This window comes from Sebastes umbrosus, chromosome 16 (assembly GCF_015220745.1).
Source record: "Sebastes umbrosus isolate fSebUmb1 chromosome 16, fSebUmb1.pri, whole genome shotgun sequence".
Lineage (NCBI taxonomy): Eukaryota > Metazoa > Chordata > Actinopteri > Perciformes > Sebastidae > Sebastes > Sebastes umbrosus.
In genome coordinates, this window is record NC_051284.1 from 17,658,790 (window position 1) to 17,681,577 (window position 22,788).

Sequence of the window (22,788 nt, forward strand, 5' to 3'; positions counted from 1 at the left end):
TTGAATTTGATAATAATAAAACAGAAACACAACTAAAGACCGTTACTGGTGGCGTTTTCTTTTCATGCGATTAATTCGCACGGCAATATATTTTTTCATGAGTACTTTCACACAGAACGCAAATATTACGCGGCGAAGAAGCGTCTCCTTTTTTTCCCGGGACACCGTTGATTTTCTGAGTTTTCGCACCGCAATTATAGGCATCGACCAATCACGTTGTGCGGAACGGGTTGAGTTGTGCATTGTATTTATGAAACAACAACACGGAGGCTCCGTAGTCTGAAATAGAACAGCAAACTTTATTACTAAATTTACAAAAAATTACTTTATTAATAAAATTGCATTGAATGGAACCGAAACAAAACTTAAGTGATTTGCTTTGAAATGAAGAAGAGAGGGAAAAAAAAATTAACATTTGAAAGGTTGAAACTAGTGTTGTCACGATACTGAAATATCTAACTTTGATACAATACCTTAAAAAATATTAATATTCAATACCATTTTCGATACCACGGGGAAAAATTGAGACAACATTGAGGACATCAAATTTTAGATTTTTATCAAAAGATAAATAGCGTTGTGTGTGTGTCAACTCGCTGCCGGAGAGAAGACGGAGCAGAAAGCGCAGCTAGTACTCGTGTATTTATACTGCGGAAAATGAGTATTGAAACCGTTTCAAATATACAGAATCGATACTTCGATATTTTTGACAACACCAGCTGGAACAAGCAAACGTTTGCTGAAATTACTTTTAAATTGATAACTGGAAAATTGAACTGATATCACTGAAATTCAATGAAGTTGGTAATCGAAATAGTGACGTAACTGATGTACTACACTGTACTGCAACAAAAATTATATTTTACAACTGTTTAAAACATTGAAAGAAAGATGTTTGACATGGACAGATATCATAAACTGGATTAAACCTACATCAGGTGTGCACAGTGTGCGTCTCATCCCACTGGTAAATTCTGTAAATGACACAGTTATATTGTAAACCAACTCTATGTGGGTAGAAAACACTACCTCGTATTGCCTCACATTGGGGGAGCTCCTGCTCTTTCTTTCCCCCCTCCTGCTATCTCTTCATCTTTCTCTCTATTCCGCCTTTGACAGGAGTTGATGTGCCTCTAGATTTAGACGTACTTTTTTTGAGGAGGCAATTTTGCTAGCTATTTGACCTTTTCCATTTTCCCAAGGCCCGGCTCCAGATTAGATTGCTGCTCCATGTTTTGTAACTATGTGATTCGACCGCCTTTAAGATTTATTGTCACATTCCTTTACAGAAGCCTTGTACGCGAGGTTATAAATGTCCTGTGTTTGATGTTAACACTGTGAGAATGTTAGTGTCTACTATGATCCTTCGCTTCCTTGACAGAATTCATAATAGCTCCAGTGTTTTGCAGATCAGACGTGTTGATAACTGAATATTGTATTATGTTCCATCCAGTAAAATCTCAACTTTGGTATACCACTGTGATTGTAATGGTTCCTCCTCTCTTGTCTTCAAGTGCTCCTCTCTTTTCTCTCTCACCTCTCCACTGGGGTGTATATGCAGACCTTTTTTTTCTTTTTTTCAAATAATGAGAGCAAGGGCACTTCATTAGCAAGAAGGGAGGGAGTAAGGAGGTAAAGGCAGGATGAGTGTTTCTGTATGTGTGTGTATGCATGCAAGGGGTGGGTGCAAGGGAGGTAAGCAGCGGCGTGGCACTTCACTTGACAAGTATACTAATTACTCCTTTTCAGCAGAGAAGCTCCAGTCAGCCTCTGCCACAGTCTAATGGCCTGACCTGGGAAGCCTCGCTCCATAGCAGAGCCTCCCCAGATCTTCTATTACTACTGCTACACACACACACAGAGGAATGTAGAGTCTCATCTCACCGCTATCAGGGAGAATCAGGTGGAAGCAGATCAGTTCTGCCCCAGTAACCTCTTCAGGGACTGGGCTCCTCCTGCACAGGAGATACCACCTCATATCATCAACTAGCACCTACACACACCACCACAGATACTTAAAAAAAAAACACTTTTTTTTTTTTCCCCCCTTCCTCTCATCTCCCACTCTCTCTCGCTCGCCCATCTTCTGTTTTTTTCAATACGGGAGGATAAATTTAAAAGGAGTAAATTGGAAAATCAAATGAGGGCTTTAGGCAGCCGCAGAGATTTGCAGAGCTGTCGGCCAGCGTCGCGGAGCCTCATCCATCATGTCCCACAAGTAGTCAATTCCTCTAGTATCTGTAAATGTTTTCAGATATTAGCCAATTTATATGCTCCGAGATTCATCATGGAAAATCAGCTTTAGCGGCGCACATTATCAGGACCTGTCTCTCCCTTGCACCATGAAGTTTGATGAACGAGTGCCCCTCCACAGCTCAATGGCTTGTGCATGGGGAGTGTGTGTGTGCGTGGGGGGGTGGTGGGTATATAGAGGAAATGGATAAGCGCCCCCCCTCCCGCCCGTGGAAAAAAAAAAAGTGGGTTTTTTAATTAATAAACAAACTTGCAGAGGAGCTCATCAGTGTCAGGGGCAATAACAATCGTCATCCGTTACTGTTTATTACGGTCCTCCCTCAACAAATGTTGCTATCTAATGAGGTTTCTCAACATTTTTTTGTGTTTGAGATAATGACTTTTTCACCCTCGTGGAGAAAAAGGAAGAGTAGTTACAAAATGACACGAGCGCGCAATAAGAAATCAAGCCAAGGTTATGTTGCCGTTACCTTGCTTTATGTAGTTTATCTTGTTTTGGAGTTGCATATGAAAACAGACTTCGTGATTTGTTTACACTGCTTGTTTTCTTTAGCGAATCCCAATGGAGGCGTATAGCGTTTCACATCTATTATTCTCCTCTTCTCTGTTCTTTTTCTGTTCAGATGTTGACGGTGTGATATGGCGCCTTAGTCAGAATTTATACCAACATGGGACAATTACAGTAAATTTGGTGAATGTTTACAAGGTGCAAAGTCGCGCTGCAGGGCTTTGTTCTCTGTGTCTGGTGTTCTTCAGATTATGCTTTTTTTTTTTATTTTCCTGCACGTGTTTTATGTGTGCGTCTGTGTGTATTTAAAGAGCACGCCATGTGTGTGTGTGTGTGTGTGTGTGTGTGTGTGTGTGGCAGAGAGGAGCTCAGGGTGTCATAGAGGAGTGCTGCCGTGCAAGGCGGGGGCGTCTTTAATAAATGTATGCTGATGTTGGAGGCTGCAACGATGCGAGGGATGCGAGGGCCCTGTTGTTATTTACTGCTGTGTTTGTGCACAGCGGCGAATCCCGGGCCTGCAAATGGCATTACAGCCCGTGATGAATGAGCATTAGGGTAAACTCATTTTAAAAGCATCCTGATTTATTAGTGGCCCGGCCTTCCATTTTCATCAGGTCAATGCTTGGCTGAAATTCCACAATGTCAGCGCCAAGGTCACCTCTTTATGGCTATTTTTAACCCCATCGCTCAGAAAGAGCAGGAGGAAGGGATCCTATCACTTATTATGGCCGTCTACCAAAAATATAAAAGGGCTTGGAAAAAAGAAAGAGAGAGAGAGAGAGAGAGAAGGCTAGTGCTGGAAGTGTGTGTTTGTGTGTGTTATGTGAGAGACCAAAATGTGGTGGTGGTCAACCCCCAATTATGAGCGCTAGTAAGACAAGAGCTTTAATGGCTGCCGTTTGCCTTCGGGGAGGTTTATTACACACTACTGTTTTGCAGAAGCAGCGTCAAATCTATAAAACGACCATTAGGAAGAGGGAAAAAATCAATCAAAATGCCATTAAAGTGGAATAAGTTGCCAATATTGCTGATGTGGTTGCGGGTCCTTTGATTTTCCTTCAGATTATTAGGCACAGTCGAGTAGTGACTTTGTTAAGGGAAACCAGTGTTGTTGGGGAGTAATATGTCTCCTGGCTTCATAAAGTTTGCTGCCTCATATTTCCCGCTTTATTGATTATCCATTATCATTTGTCATGAGGTGTCCTAACTCAAGGGGAAAATATAACCCTCTTTCTTCACCGCCCGCCCGCACCGCACAGGAGCACGGTATGGATCTGCGTGTGAAGGTACCAATCTCTGAGAAAAATGAGCGAAGAAATAAAGCACAGCCCTGTGCCTTGCAGCTCTAAGAGGGAGAGTGAGGTTATGGGGTGGGCTGGGGGAGTACCGTGGCTGGCTGGGAGAGACTGAAACAGAGAGGAGGTAGCAAGAAAAAAAAAAAAAAAAAAAGAGATGGCAGAGAAAGATGGAGACAAAGAAGAAGAAATAGAAAGAGAGGAGGGAGCGCTGAATGGGCTTTGTTCTTCTTCCACCCTCCTCCCTCTTTATTTCATCATAAGGTAGATGAGGGATCACAGCACTGTTCGTCCTCTCTGTGATAGTTTTCTCAAGGAGTAATACCAATGAAAGAAATGCAAAGGGACTGAAAAGGAGGGTTTCTAAATGTTCCTCTAAATGCATTTTTATTAATGATATTAATTTAAGAGACGCTTAATGATCCAGTCAGCATCTGTAAAGTCTTTTTCCAATCCATCATTTTTCATTTGAAGGTTTTTTTTTTTAAACTCCTTTATCCATTTTTTTATAAATCTTTAAATAAGCTGTGTTGTTTTTAACAGTTATATACTCTGCGCAGTTTATTAGATGAGCTTGTGCAGTGTTGGTACAGGCACCATCCATGCCTGAAATGTGAATAGAAACATTCCTTGTATTGTGTGTCTGAAATGCCGCAAGTCTGTCAGGACCATGTATCACTAAAATGGCGTGCCTCGACCATTTCGTCACACAATGATACAATCCATTTAATCCAAATCTTTTTAAGAAATGATTTAAGGAATTTTTTTTTTTTGCTGTTGCGGTACCAGCGAAATCAATCCAGCGGGCTTTCCTTCCTGATTTATAATGTTAGTAGAGCAAGAATGGGGATGAGAGATGCAGAATAGTCGGCGTTCATAACATAGATAAACTACATGGGGCTCCTGTGCTCTGGACTGAAACATTTATCTATAGAAAATCTGTATAGACACCAAGCAGCCATCTAATGGACTTGTGTGGAAATACTGCACTAACAGTGGCATGGTGAATTACAGTGTGTCAAGACTGTCTATTGTCTGTATATTTCCGCTGTTCGCTCTCAATTCAATGCAGCTATTAGAATATTTTATATATATTTGTGGGTTAGACGAGCTTCAATGTTTGACGTCATTTACGTATGATATTTATGTAATTTTTTGTAATTGTTTCTCTCCCTCTTTTGCCTTTCTGTCCTGTTCTTAGCCTCTAAACCAGTCCTGAACAGCATGCTCAAAGAGCCGTCGTTAATTCCGGACCAAATTTTGGCCACTAACATCTACCAGGTAAGTGTTTACATTTAAACTGATATATTACAGGAAAATCATTTAAATTGTTTGGTGTCATGGAATGATTTTTAATTACTTCAATTCAATTTCATATCATTTTATTGCCCTTTTCCATGTAACAAATCTCCTGCTTAGGTACAGTGAGTTTTTAGGTGTTATTGTACCACCTGGCTGACAGACGGCATCAGCCGCTCATGTTTGCTGATGAGGTCACGTGAGAGCCGGCGGTCATGCCTGCCAATCTGCCAGCATCTCCTGTGTTTTCTCCTCTCCCCGGCACTGTACGGGCTCCTTTTCCCTTCCTTCACCTCCCCTTCCACCCACCCACCCTTTTCGCACGCCATAATATTTCTTCCCCCTCTTTTCAGTGCACAATAAATGACTGCTGTTATGGACCGCTGGTAGACTGCATCAAACAGTATCCTATCCCATAAAATTTTAAGCCTGAAATTGACGAGGAGCTATTGAAGGGGATGAGATGTGTCTGGCTTCACCTGACATAAAAGTTCTGCTTCACAGAGGAAGTGTTTCATCCCGCCTGCCATCCCACTATCACCGGTGCAGCGGCTGGAAGGCGATGGAGGGAAGAGGAGGAGGAGGAGGAGGAGGAGGAGGAGGAGGATTGGCTGATCTAAATGCATCTCCATGTGCACACAGTGGATCAGACCCAATGTTCTATGATACAAGAAAAAAAAGATCATTCATAAGCCGCGTGGTGGTTAATATGTTCTTTTGTTTGGTATTTTATTTAACCCAGATGATTTTACGTTAATTACAAAAATGTCTTACATGCTGATTTTTTAAAACCTTGTCAGGATTCAACATTAATGTTTTTTTTTACTTGCCTGATTGGGAAAGTGGGTGAAAAATTTACTTCCCCAAAGTAAATTTGTACTTGCCGTTATACAATTTTTTTTATTTATTAGTGATTACCAAATAACAACAAAGACTAAAGTTAATTGTCATATTTTATCCGCCTTGCCCTCAAACTTGCGACAAACTGCGCAATACATAGTTGGAGTTTCGCCCACATCCTCTAACGCCACCCAACTAAACTCGCTTGCACTTCAGCTCATAAACTTTGTCTTTACCTGTCGCCATTTTTGTCGCGAGGCCCCGATCGGTATTGCGCATGTGCAACTCTCAACAGAGATGGGAAGGAAGCGAGATGGCTCAAGTTTAGTTTATTTATATAGCACATTTAAAACCAACAAAAGTTTACCTAAGTGCTGTACAATGGTAAAACAACAATACAAAAAATAAGAAAGCTCACTCCTCAGTTACTTCCATCATCAGCTCCAGCTCCTGCTTATTTCTTTTTTACCACTTGTCCGATAGGGCAAGTGAGTTGCTAAATTTACTAGCCCAATGTGGCATTTTACTTGCCCTGGGCAAGTGTTATTGTTAAGCCCTGCTTTATTTAGTACTGACAATTCTTATGCCGTTCAGCACCACGGACAGTTCTGGGCACATCAGTCCAACTTCAACTATTAATTTTAATCGCACATTAGTTTTATTTTATTTATTCATAATTCTGTTGCACTCCTTATATATTTCCACTGTTTTCCTTCCTTTTCTTTGCCCAACTACAAATACCCCTCTTTACTGTATCTATCAGGAGCTTGGCCTCGACTATAGGGGCAGAATTGCAGTCCAAGCTATTTAGGAGCGAGCAGCTGGGTAGCAGACCAACTCTTTCCTGGGGGAGGAGACTTATTTGAATGAGTTTACATGGGTACATCTGTATGTTATTGTGTGTGTTCAAGCTTTGGCGTTGTGTGTGGTGGGGCTGGGTTGTTCTGTTCATAGCCAGTCAACCCTGTCCTACCCTGCCCTCCTTCCACACACCCCCCTTTTTACCTTTCTTTGGCTGTCCTCCCGTCAGTGTCAACTTAGAGTCAGTTACTCCTCCACAGAGAGTTCATTATAACCGCCCCACTATGTGCTTTGAAAGGGAGGAAAGCATTTGTGCCAATCACAATATGCATGTATTAATTAAATGCATTTTTTAGAGATTAGTGTTTGTTGAGGGCACTATAATGGCATACTAACTTTTCTCTTTCTTGGAAAAAGTCAGTTTTGCATATAAGATATCCAGCCTGTGTAAATGCAGGATGCCTTTCTGTGGCATCAAGCAGCATGCGCCCTGATGCGAAATGGCATTTATTCTAAAAGCATTTTTCTTCAAAGATTTTAGAGGAATGAGCGGAGCAGCGAGTGCAGGCGCTCTATGCATTTTGCCAAATTGGCATTTTGTTTCTTCCTCATTTAGGTAATGCACTTTGGAGATTTGTTGTGAAAGCAGATTAAGGTTGACCTGAAAACTCTGATTGGGCTCTTTCTGTACATCCGGCAAGAAGAGAAGTGGCTTTCACTTTGCATAGTAAGCCAATAGCGGAGAGAAGCAGATTCTTAACTTAAACTGATGTCAAGCATACACAAGCACAGTTGAGTTTACTTCACCTCACGTCTGCGCACGGATCTCGTTACCACAGCAGACTACAGTGTACGTTGTGGTTTCCATAGTAACCAATTTCAAAGGTAAATTTCCAGATTTTTTTGTGATCAACTTTTTTTTTCTCATATATATTACTTATTAATGAATGAAGCACTAAGTCGTTCAATTTGACTTATTTACATTTTCTATGTGCCTCGTAACGTTACTACTCCACTGCTTGTTTAGTCGTCGTTGCTGCAAAACCTCACCTCAGTGAGTCTGCAACTTACCACAAGTCGGTTTAGTTTGTGTCCAGCCTGCTACAACGATCGCTATGGCAACGCCACTCTGACCATCCTGCTACGTTGATTTGAATGGGAATGTCCTTTCTACCCGTATATTCTGTTTGTATGTATAAGATACTGCTGTTTCTATATTGTTGGAATCCTTGACTCTCTTTTCTCAGCGCTATCGGCCACGAGCACGAGGTGCTGCTCTGTGACAAACTGAAGGAGAGGAATCTTTCCTTTCTAGGTAAGGCATCTCTTGACCTTCTCATCACATTTCTAAAGTCAATTCGGCCACAGCAGTGTAGCCTTTTTGTAAGTTTAGTAAAGGAAGACCTGGACATGACTGATGCAGTGGATGTTATCTCTTATTGATCTGCTAACTACAAGGAGCTGTTATCAAATATCCCTGGATGAATGAATATTTATAGAATAAAAGCCTTTAAAGGTAGCTTTTAATGTTCCGTTAGTTGTAATGTTTGGTCCTCTCAGGTTGCTGTTTTCTAAAGTGGATGAAGAAGGTTTCTGTTTACATGAACAAGGATATTATGGTACCATTGTGGGGCTCTTTGACTGCAAATACAGTTGCCATTTTTCTTCCAAAGGGAATTAATGTTTAGAAAAAAAGAAACTCCTCATATGTGGTTGTAATATTTTAACCAATTATATTTTTGATCTCTTACTATCTTCTACTTTCCTTACACGATTATCTTGTTCCAACAATATTAAATCAAGGTAGCGTGTCCGGGTGTGAAATTGTGAAACGTAATTTTTAACCCTGCCTTCCTCACCATCACCCCAGTCCCATCACCATCCCCTAGGTCAGATGAGTGATGAAGGATAAAAGTCATTCCCACTGTCATTAAGACCATATCATTTATTTGATCCTGGAGTGCTGACCTTTCTTCGGAGCTGCACAGAGGACTGTTCTAAAACTGTCAGAGTTCGGGCGGCACGAGGGCCACTCAGGCAGCCTCACCCCATCTGATAAATGGATTGGAAATAAGCTACCCAACAGCAGGGATGGCCCATTAATTTTAATCAAAGGTGATGTAAAAAAAAAAAAGGTGATCAAAGCCACATGTCAACAGCCCAGCAGGTATGAATAGAGGCTCCCATCCCACCACATCCACACCCACATTACCACACCCAGGATGCCCCTCCGTACCACAGGCCTCTGGCAGCCTCTCTGACCTCACTCAGCTCTCTTTCTCCCCCCTTGGCTGATGATGCTACCTCCTCACCACCACTGACACCGCCACCCTCCATCTCTCCTCAATTCCCTTCCATGCCCCATTAGTTGAGCTTGGCTGGAGACAAAGAGGCAGGCCCTTGGAACTGAATGACCTGGTCAGCCCGAGATTTAATGGAGAAATCAGGTGTTGTGGGGATAATGGCCGAAGCGCACCAGAAGTCAAGGACAATGGCTGCGGCCTGTGCAGGCAGGGGTCAAGCTTACAGACGCTATAATGCCAACCTTGTCCCCTCGCTGTATATTTTATAAAGCTCTGCCAAACTGCGAACTGGAGAGTAAGCTCTGTAACTAGGCTTTTACAGGTTTTTGTGCAACGGCAGCGAATACGTGGCAGATGTAGTTAATGGTTTCACTGTGCTTGCTGTCCTCTACTGTTATTTCTCTGCTTCACTAACACTAAGGGGTTTTGTTACCAGCACCTTGGTGAAGGCTGTTAGGTTACCTGCCTGTGATGGATGCAACAGAACTTGTTTGGTGAAGAGTAAAACTTATCGCAAAGGAAGAGTCAGATGTTAAAATACTGCACTTTATCTCCTGTAGATGAAAACCAACTGAGAGTTATGGGCTACGACAAAACACCTGATATCATCCTGGAGGTTCCCATTGGTTAGTATTTACACGTATAATAATATTCTATCTGTAATAACTGAGTGGCTACGTTTTCATGCACAACATATTCAGTTTTTTTGCCCTTATTCCGATAAAGACATGAAAATGAATATTCCACTAATATTCCTGTTTACATGCAGCCATGCATACTCCATTTAACGTAACCATTGTGGACTTGTTCGACCATGCACAGCCTCCCTCATTCATTCCTTCAACCACCTTCTTGAAAAGGTCGGAGATGCAATATTTGCGCATATCCAAAAACCTGTGCATATCATATGTCTTTCGTAATGTTTAGAAGTAGGTGCGTTTCTCCTTCCTACCAGAAATGTGGGCTTTTCTTTTGGGTATACATCTCTACCCCAGCCTTGCAGATATTATCATATTCGGAATAACAGTGGTATATTAATGTACATGCACACTAATATTCGACTATAATCCAAATCTGATGTGGGTCATGTAAACAGTATATTCCGTTTGGATATTCTGAATTATGCCTTATTTCGTATGTAGCATTTTTCCGATTAAGACATGTGGTATATGCCGACATTATTGAGGTTTAAGGAGCATTCTCTGGACACGTCTACAGCACAAACAGAATATGCGTCTTGGGTTTTTTACAGCAGTTTGCGACACACGGCCTCTCGCCTGTTTACGGTCAGTTCTGTGCATTGTACACAAACCAACTAGCTGACAGTTTACAGAGGTGCATGCCCAAATGAAAAGCCCACATTTCTGGTCAGAAGGAGAAACACACCTACTTTTAAACATTATGAAAGACTTGGATAAACAGGTTTTTAGGATACGCGCAAATATCTCATCGCTGACCTCTTCAAGAAGGTGGTTGAAGGAATGAAAGAGGGAAGCTGTGTTCCACCACCAGTTTCGTTAATTGGAGTATGCACAGCTGCATGTAAACAGGAATATTAGTGGAATATTCATTTTAATGTAAACAGCTTAGGAGGAATATTGTCTTTTTTGGAATAAGGGCTAAAAATTGAATATGTTGTGCATGTAAACATAATCACTGTTAACCTTAGTTACCTTGTTTCAAAGAGGATTATACAGATGTCAAAACATTGTCATGTCAACACCAGATTTTCTTTGATTTTTGTGAATGACAGGGATAAAAAATCTAAGAAAATGTCACTTTCTCAATCTTGCTTGTGTGGCTTTCTTGTCACTGGCTTTCTGAGTGTTGCTCTGTGTTTCCGTTTCTGAAAAGCCGTGGAGGGACACATTGTACACTGGATTGAGAGCAAAGCTTCATTCGGAGACGACCACAGTCATCGCACCTATCTCAACGAACAGTTCTGGAGCTACTGGAACAGGTGAGTCTTCTCTTCGTTTACTACTTTCATATGCTTATCTAAATTCACCATATAATTCTGCAACTCCTATTATCCCCGTTTGCGTATTGTTTATAACTTCTCCTTTTTGACCACAAACCACAATCAGCTTTCCTCAGTATTACAAAGGCAGCTCATATCTCTGTCTAACAACACTAACCACTTCCTCCCTGGCACAGGCCACACTAACCCCACACTTGAACTTCCATATGGTACATTTGTACATCACACTACTTCCACATCCACTCCTGTCATTGGAGCCTTTTTTACAGCCTGAAGGCTCTGCTTGTGAGCTTGATTGTTTCTCAGAGTACACACATTGTTTTGGAAGGGAAGCTGGGAAATGGGTGATTAATCCGCTGCATCTGTTGTCATGAGAACCTTTGGACAGGAACGGGCCCTCGTGGTCTGACCCGCCATGGGTAAACAGAGGTGTGTGAGCTAGCCTGTGGGGCACGCTCACATGCACTAAAAGCATGCACAGCCGGCTTGGCGATGTAAACAAAGCAAGGAGAATCTTGGATTATAACACACACAGAGGGAGAGCGACTTCATTCTCTGCTCAGGTAGACATTACTCCTCTATATCTTTATGTAGCAAATAGTTGTTTACTGCTTTATTAGTGCTATGGATATTGTAGAGAGCACCTTTAAAGGCTGAACATGTCCTATAGTGTCCCAGCCACTGAATAAATTAACTCTTAAAAATATAGGCTATTGTCATACGTGTCATCAGCCATTATCTAAAAATGTAGCATACTCTGTGTTATCCTGGCTAAATTTCACACTGAAGGCTCACTCGCACATGGTCTTCACATCCCTGCCTCTCTTGGCGCGGGGTTCCAGTCACTAGGTTGAAAAGTCGCCCATACTGCCTCCATTCGCCTCGCTGCAGCCCCGGCCCCCCCTCAGCCGTGACGGCCAGCTGACATGTTGTGACATGGTGCTGGAACGCCGGGAGGTTCCAGACCCCGGGCACAGCCGGACTCTCTTTCTCTTTCTAGCTTTGTTTTTGTTTTCTTGGTGCGTGTGCAGTACCAGATCAGGATCAGACTTCTGGATCTATGGCCACAACACAGGAGGGGCAGTTGTTTATCATGAGTGAATTTTCATTTCTGGTTTTGTATGTATTGTTCCCCACTCTAAAACAATCATTCTATTGTCTGCCTATCGGAGATTAGATAGCAAAATACTTATCTATATCAGGGTTTTACTGATATAGATAACCAATATCCATTCAAAATATCTTGTTAGGCTCATTCTTTTGCAATTTTAGTATACAATATACAAACTAAATTGGAAATGCAGATTTATTTGTTTATTGATAATCCCTTCATACTCAGGATTTTTTGGGAGCAACCCATATATACTACACATAATGTCAAATTAATCTGTATTTTAAGCAATAACTTCAGGGTTTTTTTTATATGTAAAGACTGAAAAGTAAATGAAAGGGAATTAATGGTTCCACATTCAGTAAAACGTTACCCCTGCCTACAGATGACTGACCTACTGATTTCACTCAGAAGCTGCCAGCAGAGCGATCATTTGATTTTAAGGGAAGATGACTCATCCAATATCATTGAGCAGTTAAAATGCGGGAGATGAGGTCAAGGTCATAATCAATGGGGTGTTTTATTTTCTCAGAGTAACATAGTTTTTTATTTTCCAGAAGAAAAAAGGCTTGTCATTTGTTTTTACTATTGTTGACGTCAGGGACTAAAAGTCACTGAGGTGTGAATTTAAAAAGGGCCAATCTTTGATGGTTACTATCTGTGTTAGGCCTCATTAAATACTGCTAAGAAAGTTGGTGACAATAAAAAGGGCTTTGCTTAAGCTCTAGAACATTCCCAGACGATGCTTAATGAGAAAGTACTTAAATGATACCAATGTCTCAGTCAGTCAAACTTAAAATAATGCAATAAATGAAGAAGAGAGCTCTTTTGATTAGCATGACGTGAAGATCAGACGTTTCCATAAATATTTCACGGTGCAAGTCAAATGTCCTTTCTTGGTTTGGATTGAAGAAAGTGGCTTTAATCTGTCTTTGGTCTTCCTCTTTGGTACTCGTGGCGTTAGTTTACAGTAGGTCAAAATATCAGAATACTAACAGGCTGATTGGATGGTTAGTCTGAGCCTTACATATTTGCCCACGGGTGTCTTTCATTGATATTCACTGGGGCGGCCTTGTCCGAGTGTATTAAGGAACTGACAAAGCAGATCCCATCACGTCAGCCAGCAGCCCGGTCAGATAAACATTGTTGTGTCAAAAAAGAAAAAATGTCAGTCCCTTCAGACCCTACCTTTTCCAGCACCCTTGTAATTTTTAATTGACATTTACTGCTGACATTTGAAAATGTGCCTCATCTTTCTCTTATTGTTAGACCTTACGTATTATCGTCTGAGTGCGTGCGTACGTGTGCATGTTTGTGTGTGCCAGCAGTCAATTTGGGGTCAGAGCTTTGTAGTCGCAAAAAACATAAACCATTGGAGAAATCGGGTACAAGAGAGTGATGGGGTGACATCATCCTGCTTTCACTTCTCATTAGTTGATTTCAGTTTATGAGACGGGAGCCTGAAGGGCTGATGTTTAGGGTGTTTGTCCATTCCTTCATTCCTCAAACTCAGATTTCAGTGCTTGACTCCAAACCTTTGGGTTTTTCTTTCTGACTGCCCTTGGAATCGCACAGCAGTGTTTGTAATTACTTCATTGCCCCTGATTGACATTTCCAGTGATTTGCTTATTTTTCATGAATTCCCTCTTTGCTTTAACTGAGCTGCTTCACCCATCGCTTGTGTTAATTGTTCTCGGTTTTGCCCTCAAGCATTGCAGAGTGAGCTATGGGGACATGTTTTTGTAGACGGAAAAGAAAAAACATAACTAATTTTCCCTCCAAAGCCCTCACCAACTGCATTTATCATCCAAACAATAGTCTTGCCAACACACTAACCCCATAATGAACCCCTCTTCAGTGGAGTGAGGGGTAATGACGCTTCACCTACAATGCTCCCAAGAAAAAAAAAAGATAAAAAAAAGGGAGGGAAAAAAAATGGAGAGAAAAACGGTCTTCTTGCAGAATCAAACGGCGTGTTCAGGCCCAGTGCCTGGATGAGATGGCGAAGCAGCAGCTATTGGTGTCTCCCAGCCATCAATCTTAGCTGGTGGCGTTCCAGCGCCAGCGAGCCCTCTGCTCTGACGGATGTTCAGATAATTGAGTTATCCATCTCGCCCAACTATCAGAGTTGCATAAAAATTATTCACCTGCTGGTGAATATTAAACACATAATGAGCCTCTTGTGTGCTTTAGGAGAAGTGGGTAAGGTTAAACACAGCATGTAATGAAATATGGACCCTCGTGTGGTGCCACCTTAACTGCCCCTCCTTGATTATGGCGTACTTAAATCAATTACGGTTGGCAAAGTTCCTTCCATAACTCTCCGAGCAGCAACTGAAGTTCAGTTTAGCTCATCAGATAATTAATCCTGAATACATTCGGATAATAACATATATTTGCTGGCTTCCTGAATATTTGTGCACTTGGATGATTGTTGTTTTTGTATTTTTGACCATGCTACTGTGGTCCCTGTGAGGTTTAGTTAATATTGGGGTGGGAGAAAAAAACGATACAGCATAGTATCACGATATTTTGCGTGGTAATATTGTATCAATACACGGACGTCAAATATTGATCTTTTATTATATAAACTATTAACCTCTTAACAATCCAACGGCAGGCCTGGCTGCTATTCTGTCAGTTTTAAAGCTAGGTAAGTGAAGCTACTGGTATTATATCAAAGTAGAAAACCCAAATCGATTGGTACCAACCATGTCATGTTAGCTTGTCGGGAAGAACACTAAATAACGCTTCAAAATTATGCACAATTTTGGCAAAACTGGCATGGCCATTTTCAAAGGGGTCCCTTGACCTCTGACCTCAAGATATGTGAATGGAAATTCTGAGATAAACTGAGTGAAAACTGTTTCTTATTAGATAAAAACAGATGTTGACAAACTGCATAATTTACAGTTGAAAAAAGGTAATAAATTGCAATATATCATAATCTATCATCGCAATGCTCAGCATATCACAAAATGTTTAAAATCGCAATAAGATCATGACAAGTATCGTGATAATGTCGTATTATGGGGCCTCTGGTGAATTCCACCCCTACTTAATATGTTGTTGTCAGTCCTTTTTGTAAAAGCTGTATATCTGGAATGGAGGACTAAAGACACCAGCGAAGTTTTGATGCTTGATGGATGGACAAATAGATGGATCTATAGATCAATGATTGGCCGTCATTGTCAGGAGAGTGTGTATCACAGCTACTAAAATAAAATCAGTCAAAACATTAACACTACAGCCTTTCACATCAAAGCACAGTCACAAAGCAAACAAAAATGACAAAAATAGCTACAAGAGACCCTCTTAAATTGATATAACGCTTGTTGTTTATATTTTTATTTGTCTAGTCTTTGCGTGTTTCATAGTCTCACAGCTTTTCTTCTCTGAGCGTCCACTCATTATTAATCTGTCAGATTATGAGGGATCTTTGTGGCCCTTAATTGCCCTCCATGCGGCAGTTGTGTACCATGAAAGAATCAATAGAGTAAATCAGAATATACTGTTTACCACAAAATAGCTTTTCAGCAACAACACTACTTTGCACTGCGGTATAGAAGATTAAACATAGGTAAATGTGGAGTTAAACAAATAGATTCAGAGCCTGTTCTTCTCTTCGCCATTTCCCATTTTCCCTCCCCCATTCCACCCCAGCCAACACAATGGACAGCCTGTGTGGAAATGAGCATGGACGCCAGCGCGGCCCCCCTCCCAAAGTAAATCAGCTGTGAGATTCGTAAACTGCAAATGTGTCAAGAGTTGAAAATGTTAGCACTCTTAATGGAGGCTTGAAAAGGTTAGATCTGATAAAAAGCTGTCAGCCGTCCACGAAAAATGATTTATAGCAATATAATGGGACAGTATGCCTCATTTCTCCCTCATATGAAATGGGGGTTAAGACTTTTGGGTTTGCTGTTATACATCATCTGGCTTGACCACTTGGAAATTTGTTGGGACTTGGATGCTGTGTGTTTCATCTGGCTCTTTTGTTTTAGTCCTTTTGAAAGTCATGCCCTGCTGATAATTTATGTCCTCCCATAATTACAAGCAGAAAATTCTCATGCTCCGAAAAGTGCATATCGATCTCCATTCAAATGTGTTTTGCGCAAATGAGATTAGTGCCTGTCCTTTGTTGCAACACTTTTTTGACGCACATAATGGAGGCAAAACTACAATTACTGAGGAAGTCATAATTCTGAAGACTCTCCCCAGACTGTTCACTAATCTGCTCGCTGACACATTGGCTAATGAATAGACAAAAATCTGATTTATGTGATGTTTTATATTAGTTGACACAGCTGCAATTAGACATCTTGAGTTCTTTATGAACTTTTTCCAATTATATCTGGAACTGTATGCTGTAGATTTTACCGCATGGTAATTCTGTTATGTTCTCAGAACCGTCAATCCATTTGTGACATCAAATTAATTTTTTTGATTCAAGATATTGTACTTGGCCGTCCTTTTTTTAATGGACATGTCCATCATTTTTTTGTTGAACTTTCCAAAGCGGCAACGACAGGAATGCTTAATTAATGACACGATGTGTTGTAGAAAAAACCCTTATTGAATTCAACTGACTTTACCGTTATCTTTAAAAAAGGATTTATTTTACTGTGCATATAGATCCTTAGATGTGCAGACAGTTTGCTTTTACACGTATGGCTTATTAAATAGGAATAAAGATATCTTCTTATATGCAGAAATGCATACATGGGCACATAGTGCATTTAATGCAATAGTACCATATGAGTAATATAAGCAGCAGCAGCAGCCAGGCCATCATAGAGCCAGAGCAGATAGGGGATGTCACCTGAGAGAGGGCGCCCACAGGCCGTGGCTGCTGCTGATCCAATGAGGCTGGACATTACAGGGCCATCCCCGAGGACAGGTACTGGCGCTTCTGTGGTGACAACGTGACACCTCCAAGACCTGTACCCTGCCACACTTTAGCTCACCTTCCCGTCAGAGATGTGCACAACAAAGAAATGCGGAAAAAAAGAAATCTCTATTGCAATAGTGGCCTTTAAAGAATTGATATTCACTAGAATCATATTGACCTCATATTAGTGCACCTATCAGCAGTGTGTTTAGCTTCTAAGATAAGCTTTTCTATTGTGATGTTGATGCGGTGGCTTGTCAGGGTTTTGTGGACTTTTTTATTTACTTAATATGCATGGAAAATTCTAATTAGAGCTTAATATCCTCTGTTTTTTGAAAGCACAAATATCAGTTTTCCGCAAGCGCCTCTGACATTGCCTTCCTCCTATTTATAGTTATGGATACCCCATGCAGTGCAGGAACGTGGCCTCTTTTATTGTTTCCTTTGTTATGACATCCTCTCGTAGAATATTCCACAGCTAGAAAAATAGCTATCCACAATGGTGGTTCCTTTAGGGCTTTGAAAGTGTTTGTTTTAGGGCACATCGGCACACAGAAGTGCAATGCCGGCCCCCAAAGCACAAGCAACTTGGAATATTAATGGCAAATGACAAGTCGGCTCTGATGCTTCAAGGATTTCATGCTTTTAAGGATGCACATTTGGGCGCATTGTTTAAGGCGTCTGGGGTGTAATCCGCACTCTCAGGTTCTCCAGCAGCCTCAGGATTTAGCTCTGGTTAAGCCTCCATGTCTCCTATTTATTTTCGTAAGGTTGTATGTGTGCATTATCCAAATTTGTCATTTACCATTGAGTGTGAGAGCAGCTTTGACACGGCCGCTGTGTGTTTAAACGAGGAGCGGGACAGAAAGCGGCACCCCGGCGATATATATCCCTCCTCCTGTCTTTCTGCTCGCCTGTGACACTGCGAGACGGAGAAGAAAGCCTCGAGTGAAATGAGGTGCAAGCGTGTCTACTCCGTGAATTCCTGTTTTGCCATGGAACTTTTTAAAAGATTAACGTACATTTTTTGTCAGCTTTCACGATGTATGTCATCAGACTTAGAGAGACGCACGTTGTTGGGTTTTTTCCGCCCCTCATTTTCTCGGTCTCGCCGCCTTTTTCCCCCCCCCTTCTTCTTTTTTCCTCTACAGTGACCTTCTGGGTTTCATTCCAGGAAGACGTCAGCAGCATTTGTCAAAAGCCCAGAGTGGTGGGCAAGGATTAGAATGGCTCTTTGTAAAACTCAATCTAACAGGAGAATTTCAATGGCTGCCCGACCCCCAAATAACATTCAGGTCCACATTACGCCCAATGTGATGGAAAACGTACAGTGATATTTTTTTTTGACACGGAGATAGCCTGGACAAATAGATTTTGTACATAATACACGGTGCTTGCTGTGCATCACACACAGACGCACTTATTGCTGCTGGATATCTTCACATCTGAAGAAAGTTACAGAGAGATAACGGGGGAAATGGGAAGATAATTATAGGGATGTATGTTATCATACAAAGGTTGTGCTCTTGTATTTTGCTGAATCTATCATAAAGGCTAAAAGTAATTTAAGAGGATTTTATAACCCCACTCTATCCACATATACACACATTTAATCTCAGCAGACGTAAAGCCACAACACAAATATTTAATTCCTTTTGAGGACCTTTGGTTCATGAGGGCTTTTTAAGTATTTCATTTCATGCACCTCCACAGCGGCTTCAAAAGCATCTGGCCAACTAAAGGGCTTAATCGTGTCTTAACCTCTCCGTAGAGCGGGATGAGGGAGGCCAGGAGTCATCAGATGATTCCTCCAGTGTCCTCCCAAGGCCTAAAAGGAGAGCACTGGACCATGAGTCCCCGTGGCTTGTCAGAGGAAATGAATGCGACCAAGAAAAAAGCGCTGAAATAAATAGCATGTTCTTTTAGTGGTAAAAGAAAAAAATCCAAATTGAATGGAAACAATCTGGTCTTTTGTTCTTATCAAGCATTATGGTCCTGACATTTTGTTTTAAGGAATGGCATTTGATATAGAGAAAGAGGGATTTTATTTTTCCATGGTTCACATGGATAGAGGAGGAATGCATATTTTAGTTCTGGATGTGCGATTTCATGACATGGCAAGTGTTTAACAGCTTTTTGGGGGGGGGATTAAGATTTCCTTGTTTTTTCCTGATTTATTGATTTTGTTGGGTTGACTTGTCTCACTGTGAGTAGCATGTATGGTATAGATTATTTTACTACATCTTTAATAGCATACTACAACATTTAATTGAACCTTTTAGGAGCTGCTCAGGTTTAAATCAGTGGTGTTTTACATGCTGCAAATTAATTGTCTTTGCTGTAATTTATATGTCGGTCAGCATTGTCTCGTGTATTTCTGAGCACAGGAACAGTAAACACTCTTTCTATTTGAGACCAAGAATAAATATAATATTTTACCGAATGACAGCCGAGGAAACAATGCTTCATATTTCTGCCTTTGTGTTTAAAGAGCTGGTCTGTGTGTACCAGATAATGTGCTGGTACTCTGGTCCACGGAGGCCCATCAGTCACTGTGTGGAGCTGGTCGCTTGTGATAAGTGGTTCCTTATAGATAATCTAGACAGTGGGCTTCTTTTTATAGGCCCGCTGTCCCTCACATAACCTTGTTGTTGTTTTTTTTTACCACCCATGCTTATTTTCTCTCTCTTCCCATTGATTTCACCTTCTTGTTTATCCTCTCTGTACATTTTGTCTTGTAATTCCCAACAAGTACCGATTGAAATGCCGTGCAAACCAGTGGTATTCTGGAACAAATATATTTGCAGAAATGTAATCCCACATGAAAGATTTGCGTTTGTGGTGCTGTAGTTTCCAGCATTGAGTGCTATCCTGGCTCAGTTTGACCTGATAAAAAGCTTTTGGTGATTTATACGTATAACAAAGCCTTTGATATCCTGATCCAAGATGGTTCTCCTCATTTTTACCTGAACTCTTCTTGGAGAGTGCAGTAAATGAGATATTTTAGAGAATAACAGAAGAAAAAAAAAACACTAATCAGCTTCTGTATCCGTTCCACAATAAATGACGTCAAAAGCAGCGATTGCTGTTCTGAATTTGCACCCATCATTCTCCATTTAGTTAAGTAAGGATTTAACATTTTTTTCCGTTCACCATCTGACCTCATCCGTCTCCCAAAATAACGTTGATATATGGTTTGAATTGTTTGTTTCGCTACGTAAGACCTATATCTGATTGTACCTCATGGCAGTCATTGTGATTGATGTACCGTAAGTAACTGAATTTAAATACCACATGAAGAGGTTTATTTGTTTTTGTGAACTTTTGCTTTATATTTCAGTATTAATTCACTCCGTTGCGTTGTTGCCAGAAACGCTGAAAGAGATACATGCACATCGGAGTCTTTCCTCACCGGCCTGGCATTTGTTAAAGAGCTTCGTCAGGACCCTCTTCCCCCATCTTTGTTCCCAGGCAGCCCTCTCTCCCTCTCCCGTCTCTGGTTTGAGTTTCACGTCTCGCGGCGGTCTGATTGCCTGATAGCTTAAACATCTCTGCCTGCCTATCCCTTAGTGGGAGTGTGTAATCAAAGACACATGAGGAGCCTGTGTCCAAGCGCTGACCTTCTGATTTTGCTCATCAATTCTGAGGGTTAATGTACAAGATCTATCAGGTCAACAGATTTGTCTCTGCGAGCTCTGTCAGGTCCATAAATGATTAGGAAACAAATGCATTTGGCCACTGAACCCTATTAAAACTTCTTAGAATAAATGTGCACTCAATACGACTGTGTTAATAATGCTAATATGTTTATGTATTTTAAATGAGCACCATAAACCAAGCCTTTGTGACAAGGGCTTAAGGAAGTTAACAGGGTAACGATATTATCCAAATTCCAACTCCGTCCGCTGTCGATGTAACGTTTCATCATGGGCGGGAAGTTGAAACGGCCGATACCCAATCCTTTCCCTTTTGGACTGATGCGAGATAACAGAGGCACACATTTCTGAACAAGTGAAATATAAACTCCGCGCAGAGTTTGGGGCTTTGAGACGCCCCCTTTGAACGGCCGCCACGGAGACGTCGGAGAAATCTATTTCTCATTTTGAGTGATATCTCCATCAGCTGGCACGTTCGCACCATGAATCTTCCCCCCCATGTTAAACCCGGGAATCTGTCTCTTCAATGACGGCTGTTGTGTTTAAAATGACCACTCTTATTTTTTGTAATGGGCGTCTGTGTGTCACGGAGGTTACAAGTGAAAGGGCAGAATAGAGCTGTCTGGCGAAAGGCCTCTGATAGAAAGTGCCACTTCAATTTGTGCACAGCTGCAGTTAAGCCTGCGCTGGCTCACTGTCCGGCCCGACACTTCGCATTCTCTTCTCCTGCGACTGGAATGGATGTGAAAACTATTTTAACTTTAGACAGAGTTTTGGCCTGACCAGTTGTGATCCCTTCCCCTTATTCATGGCTTATCTGCAGCTTGTTTTGTCAGGATTGCACACTGACACGGAACGTCTCAGACACCATTTACATCTTGTTTATTAAAGTTTGCTGACTCTTTGAAGCCTTTTTTTTTTTTTTTTTTTAAATGGGGCTCAATGTCAACTTGAAAACAACGTTTTTAACTGTAAAGAAATATCACATATATACTGTCATGCACCATTAAATTTACTTTTTATATCACTTTTCCATTGGAGAGGCCATTGGACTACAGACTACACATCTCCTAATTTGGTGATGAGGGGGTTTAACGGTTTGAGGAACTCTATCCCCGGAGTTGCTGACAGTCCTCAGCCCCCCTGAGTCCCTGTTGAGGATGGAGCTGGCGGTTAGAGAAAAAGACTACTGGCTCTGTTTTAAATATTCGTTGTGGTTTGAATTAGAAAGGGGATAAATTCTCTGAATAATGATCGCAAAACATTTAGCTCCAGCTGCCCGCTTGAAACAAAACACGCTTCAGTAAAACTTTGAACTGCTCTTCCTTTTTTTTTCCCTCCCCCAGCCGTTTTGTTTTCAAATTGTAGTGCTGAGTTCATGGGAAACTCACTCCGAGGTTACCTGCACCCCTGAAAAGCGATGGAAAATAAGGATTACGGCCACAAGAATGTTTTTGCAGTTAGTTGAAATATTACTAACCTTGTCAAATGTCATTTTGAATGAGAAAGCAAACATATTTTAATCAGGGTTTTAAAGGCCGGGCTTTTCAAACCGTGACTCTAGGAGAAAGAGGTCAGCTAATTGCAACGTTTGATGTCATGTTTGGTCTCTCTCACCATTTTGATGCGACTGCCTGGAAGCATGCTCGCACTCTCGCTCCGCTCTCTGTCATGCACACGCACTTTATCACACACACACACACACAGTCAAATGAAAAACTACTGAAAGGTCTGAGAGTTCTCAATGCTGTAATCTTCATAAAGTCTTTGCTTCTACTTCCTGTCAGCCCTCCACTCAACTTCAACCTCCAACCTCTCCTCTCCTGCATCACCGAAATTTTGGCAGCTCC

General features: G+C 41.3%; 2 protein-coding genes and 1 long non-coding RNA gene across 9 annotated transcripts in view; 2 read left to right on the top strand and 1 right to left on the bottom strand.

Annotated features, from left to right (window-relative positions):
• dph6 (diphthamine biosynthesis 6) overlaps positions 1–22,788 on the bottom strand; it is a 244,844-nt gene that overhangs the window by 200,551 nt on the left and 21,505 nt on the right. The gene's annotated exons all lie outside the window — the stretch shown is intronic.
• Positions 1–22,788, top strand: part of cdin1 (CDAN1 interacting nuclease 1) — a 64,309-nt gene that overhangs the window by 23,925 nt on the left and 17,596 nt on the right. For 5 of the 6 annotated variants that reach the window (XM_037746196.1, XM_037746198.1, XM_037746197.1 and 2 more), the window contains 5 exons: positions 5,258–5,337; positions 5,709–5,758; positions 8,244–8,311; positions 9,860–9,925; positions 11,154–11,259. In XM_037746196.1, the coding sequence (XP_037602124.1) occupies positions 5,258–5,337; positions 5,709–5,758; positions 8,244–8,311; positions 9,860–9,925; positions 11,154–11,259 (370 nt within the window). Of the gene's footprint in view, positions 1–4,413; positions 4,885–5,257; positions 5,338–5,708; positions 5,759–8,243; positions 8,312–9,859; positions 9,926–11,153; positions 11,260–22,788 lie in introns of those variants that run through there. The other variant, XM_037746201.1, reaches the window with a different exon arrangement.
• On the top strand, positions 11,268–15,306 carry LOC119474285. Its single transcript, XR_005203546.1, has 2 exons — positions 11,268–11,843; positions 12,123–15,306. It is a non-coding gene; the product is annotated as an uncharacterized LOC119474285 (long non-coding RNA).